At 41.1% G+C, this 6,000-nt stretch overlaps 1 protein-coding gene across 1 annotated transcript; it reads left to right on the top strand.

Moving 5' to 3' along the window:
* The first annotated feature begins 707 nt into the window (after nt 1-707).
* LOC104212997 (tyrosine--tRNA ligase, chloroplastic/mitochondrial) lies at nt 708-2,687 on the top strand. Its single transcript, XM_009762372.2, has one exon. The coding sequence runs from the start codon at nt 809-811 to the stop codon at nt 2,375-2,377; it is 1,569 nt and encodes a 522-aa protein (XP_009760674.1). The 5' UTR covers nt 708-808; the 3' UTR covers nt 2,378-2,687.
* The last annotated feature ends 3,313 nt before the right edge of the window (nt 2,688-6,000 follow it).

Genomic DNA, 6,000 nt, shown 5'->3' with positions numbered 1-6,000 from the left:
ATTTTGTTCTCTATTTTGGTTCCATCCTCATATCTATATTTTGGACTTGAACATGTACAGTTCAAGGTTAGCAATTGATTGTAGCAATAGAACATGTATGTTTATCCTAAATCACCAAAATGATTCCAATTTGTAAGATAACATTGGGCTGGCAAAGTGGCAAATGAAAATTTTGAATTGAAAAAAGGGCATGAAAACTCACCATTTGAAGGAAAGACATTTGATTGAAACTCTAACACAAGGTTAGAAGAACGCAACACCTGTAACCACAAACGAAGTCATATCAAAGGTCCAAAAGGCTGGTAAGAAAAATCAATTCTCTATCAAGAAATTGAAGCGTGATTAAATTTGAAAATTTGACCGATTTATGAGCAACGCTTGAGAAAACGGAACTGCTATGATCCTAATTCCTAAACCTTCAAAAAGAGAAATGTAACGTTTAAAGAATGCTAGTGTCGTTTGAGTTGAATAGCCGAATGTTTTGTAATGGTTCAGGTAAAAAGAAGGTTGTAATTAAAACTATTTTTTCTAATTTAATATGAATATTGTAATGAATAAAGAGAGAAAAAACCCCGAAAAATTGACAAAATAAATAAATACATTTTCTTATCTATGGGAGATGCCATGTCACGACTCTTTGGCCCTCCTTTAGATTAATATATAGATAGCGAAAACTGCAAAATAAATTGAGACAATTTTATCGGATGTCCTAAAGGAACAAACGCACACGATAGCCTTCCAAGAACTCTGTGTTTCCAGTTAAACACTCAACCCAAGCAGATAAAACAGCAAAACTACTCAAGGGAAAATGGCTGCCGCGGGCGCCATTAACTCTGGCCTCCGAACTTTTCTTTTCAAGACTACTACTCAAAGTCCTTTCGCTCCCTCTTTCTTTACAAAACTCTCACTACCCACTTGCCTTTTTCTCCCCAATAACCACAAATTTTCCCATCGCCCCTTTTGCTATTCGTCTACCCAATTGACATCCCAAGAAGACAATCCACGACCCGAAAAATGGCAAAATCCGAATAGTAATACCCGACCCAATGTTCTACAAATTCTTGAAGAAAGAGGGTTACTGGAATCAGTGACCAGCGACTCTCTTCGCTCCGTTTGCTCCGACTCGAACTTGGGTCCGTTGAAAGTGTATTGCGGGTTTGACCCGACTGCCGAAAGCTTACACCTTGGGAACCTTTTGGGCATAATTGTTCTCTCTTGGTTTTTGCGTTGTGGGCATAATGCTGTTGCGCTTATTGGTGGCGCTACGGGTCGGATCGGTGACCCATCCGGGAAGAGTTTGGAGCGACCCGAGCTTGATTTAGTGACACTTGAGAAGAATATATCTGGAATTCGCGGGATTATTAAGAAGATTTTGGTTTGTCCACCAGACGTTTGTGAAAATGCCGGAGAGGTGAAAATTTTGAATAATTATGATTGGTGGAAGGATGTGAAGTTTTTGGATTTTCTGAGGAATGTGGGGAGGTATGCAAGAGTTGGGACTATGATGTCAAAGGAAAGTGTGAAGAAAAGGTTGGAGAATGTAGAGCAAGGGATGAGTTACGCTGAGTTTACATATCAGCTTTTACAAGGTTATGATTTTGTGCATTTGTATGAAAAAGAAGGCGTCAGTGTGCAAATTGGTGGTAATGATCAATGGGGTAATATTACTGCTGGTACTGATCTTATCCGTAGGCTTATCGGAAAATCTTCCGAAAATGGAACTGTTGTTGGCAGTGTTCCTGTTGTTTTTGGGCTTACTTTTCCTTTGCTTCTCAAGAGTGATGGTACAAAGTTTGGAAAATCAGAAGATGGTGCAATTTGGCTAGCCCCTTCACTTTTGTCGCCGTATAAGTTCTATCAATATTTCTTTACAGTCCCTGATGATGATGTAGTGAGGTTTCTCAAGATTCTTACTTTTCTGAACATTGAAGAGATTGAAGAGGTGGAGAGGGATATGGGAAAACCGGGATATGTTCCTAACACAGCTCAACGTAGGCTGGCTGAAGAGGTTACACGGTTTGTTCATGGACAAGAGGGATTGGAAGAGGCTCTTAAGGCTACAGAGGCATTGAAGCCTGGAAATGCTGATACCAAATTGGATTGGAAAACGATTGAGGGTATTGCAGCTGATGTTCCGTCTTGCTCCATGAATTATGATCAGGTGTTGAACATACCGATTTTGGATCTTTATGTTTCCAGTGGTTTGCTTGAGAGCAAATCAGCTGCTCGACGAATGCTTAAGCAAGGAGGGCTTTACTTGAACAATGCCAAAGTTGATGGTGAGAGTAAGAAGATTGAGGCGGATGACATTGTCGATGACAAAGTTATCCTTTTATCTGCTGGGAAAAAGAATAAGATGGTCGTAAGAATATCATGACTTGCTTTGGTCTAATATTTGATTGCATTTTTATTTGAAAATTCAAATTCAGCATTCTGAGTTAGACAACGCACAAAATTTTACCCGGTATGCAAATGACAGGAAGAGAGGAAAGCAGCCAAGGGTTAAAAGGAAGTAAAGCCGGAAGATGTACATTATAATATTAAAATTATTTACCCGATTAAAAGAAGATGTTGAAATTATTTCCCTTCACTGTCGTATTGGCATTTCTTTTGTACTTCTCAGAACAATAATTGTCTAGGTGGGAGAACAAGATGAGCTATGCAAATTTTAAGAATTACTTTGACTCTATGGATGTCTGATAAAGTTGTATCCACAAACTCCTGCTTGCATATTTTTTTTTTCTTTTTCTTCTTTCTCTTTTGACGGGCATGATGTCCCATTGCAGTTAAAAGGACTCTTTATTTATGCTTTAACTATAGGGACTTCTTCGGTCTTCCTCCAGCTTTATGCATTCAATTTTACTATCTATCCTTTATTTGACATGATCTTTGGAGCAAGTTGTGTCACAGAATTAATGAGCAACCTTGTTTCAGTTGGAAGCAACAACGACCCGGTAAAATTTCACAAGTGGGGTGCGAGGACAGTGTGTACGCAAACCTTATCCCTACCCCGATGGAAGCTAGGTGCAAATTATAATTGGCCTTGCAGTTTGCTTAGAAATCCTGTAAGACACATAATAATTATCTAGGATGATTAGTCATACATGCTCGTTTGACGTCATGTGAATTGAAAAAGAGACTTTTTGTTTTCTCTGTTCTTGGTTCACCGTTACAAAAGCATTGTTAGCTCTGTAGTCTGTCCAGTTATAAACATGTGCATTTACGTATTTTTGCCTAAACCTTGGAATAACTTGGATTAGTTTTTGTCTAATCACTGAGCCCAGCCGGTAGATGGTGTATTTTTTTGGGAAAGGGAAAATTGCATCAGCTAAGAGTTAGCTATTCTGGTGGCTGACATTTTGAGGATGGTAATTGTGCCAATATTAAATTTTGCTCATATTTTTGCAAAAGAAGAACATGAAGAACCAAAAATGTTACATGATTTAGGAAGAAGAAGAAACACAGATTAAAGGAAGGAGGACTATCTTGCTTATTTTTGTCTTTGGGAAATTTTAAGGATGTTGCTTATATCATTCATTAAGGGATCGTTGTCTGGCCATGTGGCATGTCTTATTGTGGCTTTGAAGAATTTTATTCATTATGGCCTTACTAATAAATCACACGATATGTTTACCATTGCTGATAAGAAGCAGATTACTTCTGTTAGCATGAAGCTAGATTTGGCAGAATCAACAAAATCTCAAGTGGGCCGATATAGGCCTCCACACTTACGAAATAAAAATCTGAAAAATTTGCAGTTAGAGGATGATAAATCTCTAACACTATCATCTGATTCAAAAAAACAGTGACAGTGATGGATCAGGGAGGGTTACTTGCAATACACCCTATGCTAAGACTAGATTAGCTGCGATCATCTGTATCCAGCTATATCCGAACTAACTTCTTTCTTGCAATTTGTCTCATGGTCTCAATATCTTATATCCTGCTTGATCTTGTGTGTACTGAACATCACATCAAATTATAAAGATGTCTTATTTGAGATGATTCTAAAAGGTTCCGAAAACCTTTATGGTTGTTGTTGTTGATAGTTGGGCTTTTGGAATTGTTTCAATTCCACTCAATTCGTGAAAGACTCTTTTTATGCATATCCTACTACTCGAACTTTATGATTTTTGTTAGATTTTGCTAACAAACAGAATGAAAGAGCATTTATATTGCAGAGTGTGGGGGTGGGTCGGGTAGCAGGGGAGGTAGAGGGGGCAAGGGAGCATATAGGTTGAGAATCGGGTCATGGAACATAGGTTCACTAACGAGTAAATCCATAGAGTTGGCGAAAATCCTGCAGAAGAGGAAGATTATATAGCGTGTGTCCAGGAAACTAGGTGGGTCGGATCGAGGGCGAAAAACGTGGATGGGTATAAGTTGTGGTACTCTGGTGTCCTGAGGGGTAAGAATGGAGTGGGTATCCTAGTAGATAGCCATCTTAGAGAGTCCGTGGTAGAGGTCAGGCGGGTGAATGATAGACTAATGACTATTAAGTTGGTGGTGGGTGAGGGTACTTTAAATGTCGTTAGCGCGTACGCACCGCAAGCAGGCTTGGATGAGGATATTAAGAGGCGCTTTTGGGAGGGGTTGGATGAGATTGTTCGTAGTATACCGCCTTCTGAGAGGTTATTCATAGGAGGAGATTTCAATGGTCATATTGGGTCATCTGCAGGTGGGTACACTGAGGTGCATGGCGGCTTTGGTTTCGGGGAGCGGAACGGAGAGGGCATTTCACTGTTGGACTTTGCCAAGGCTTTCGATCTAGTCATTGTGAACTCGAGTTTTACGAAGCGGGATGAACATTTGGTTACTTACCAAAGTTCGGTGGCGAAGACTAAGATTGACTATCTCCTCCTCAGGAGATGCGACAAAAGGTTGTGCGAGGACTGCAAGGTTATCCCAGGTGAGACCCTCTCAACGCAACATATGCTTTTGGTGATGGACATTTGTATTAGGATAAGGAGGAAGAAGAGGTCAGTACAAGGACGCCCCAGGATTAGGTGGGGCGCCTTAACTAAGGATAAAGCTAAGGAGTTGGAAGGAAGATTATCGGCCATGGGAGCTTGGAGAAGTAGTGGGGACGCAAACACAATGTGGTCGACGACGGCGGACTGCATAAGAAAGGCGGCGAGAGAGGTGTTAGGGATATCTACGGGCCACAATGGTGGCCACAAAGGAGATTGGTGGTGGAATGGAGTTGTCCAAGGTAAAGTGGAAGCAAAGAAGGCAGCTTACGTGCGGTTAGTAGGGAGCACTGACGAGGAGGAGAAGAGAGAGAACGGTCAAAGGTATAAGGTAGCTAGGAAGAAGGCGAAGATGGCAGTGACGGAGGCTAAGACGACAACTTTTGCTCGTCTGTATGAGGAACTAAGGAACAAAGGTGGGGAGAAGAAGTTATTCCGACTCGCTAAGGCGAGAGAGAGGACAACTCGGGATCTGGACCAAGTGAGGTGCATAAAAGATGATGACGACAAAGTTTTGATGGGAGATGACCAGATTAAGAGGAGGTGGCAGACCTACTTTCATAAACTTCTAAGTGAAGAAGGGGATCAGGATATTATACTTGGGGAATTGAGAAATGCCGACAGTCACCATGCATTAAGTAATTGTAGGGACATTGAGATCGATGAAGTCATTGAGGCAATGCGTAAGATGAGAAGGGGCAGGGCTACCGGGCCAGACGAAATTCCGGTTGAACTGTGGAGGTGTGTGGGTAGAGCAGGCTTGGAATGACTTGCTGCATTGTTAGTGTTATATTCAAGACTAATAGGATGCCTGAAGAGTGGAGGTGGAGTACAATGGTCCCGTTGTATAAGAACAAAGGTGATGTCCAGAGCTGTAACAACTATAGAGACATAAAATTACTAAGTCATACCATGAAAGTTTGGGAGAGAGTGATAGAAATGAGAGTGCGAAGGACGGTGTCTATTTCAGACAACCAGTTCGGGTTCATGCCGGGGTGATCTACCACAGAAGCTATCCACCTTATTAGGA

Source organism: Nicotiana sylvestris, chromosome 11, assembly GCF_000393655.2.
Source record: "Nicotiana sylvestris chromosome 11, ASM39365v2, whole genome shotgun sequence".
Taxonomy (NCBI): Eukaryota; Viridiplantae; Streptophyta; class Magnoliopsida; order Solanales; family Solanaceae; genus Nicotiana; species Nicotiana sylvestris.
This window is presented reverse-complemented; position numbering and strand designations above follow the sequence as displayed.

Coding starts and splice junctions, on each gene's coding strand:
- LOC104212997 (XM_009762372.2), top strand. CDS start 809: ATGGCTGCCGCGGGCGCCATTAACTCTGGCCTCCGAACTTTTCTTTTC.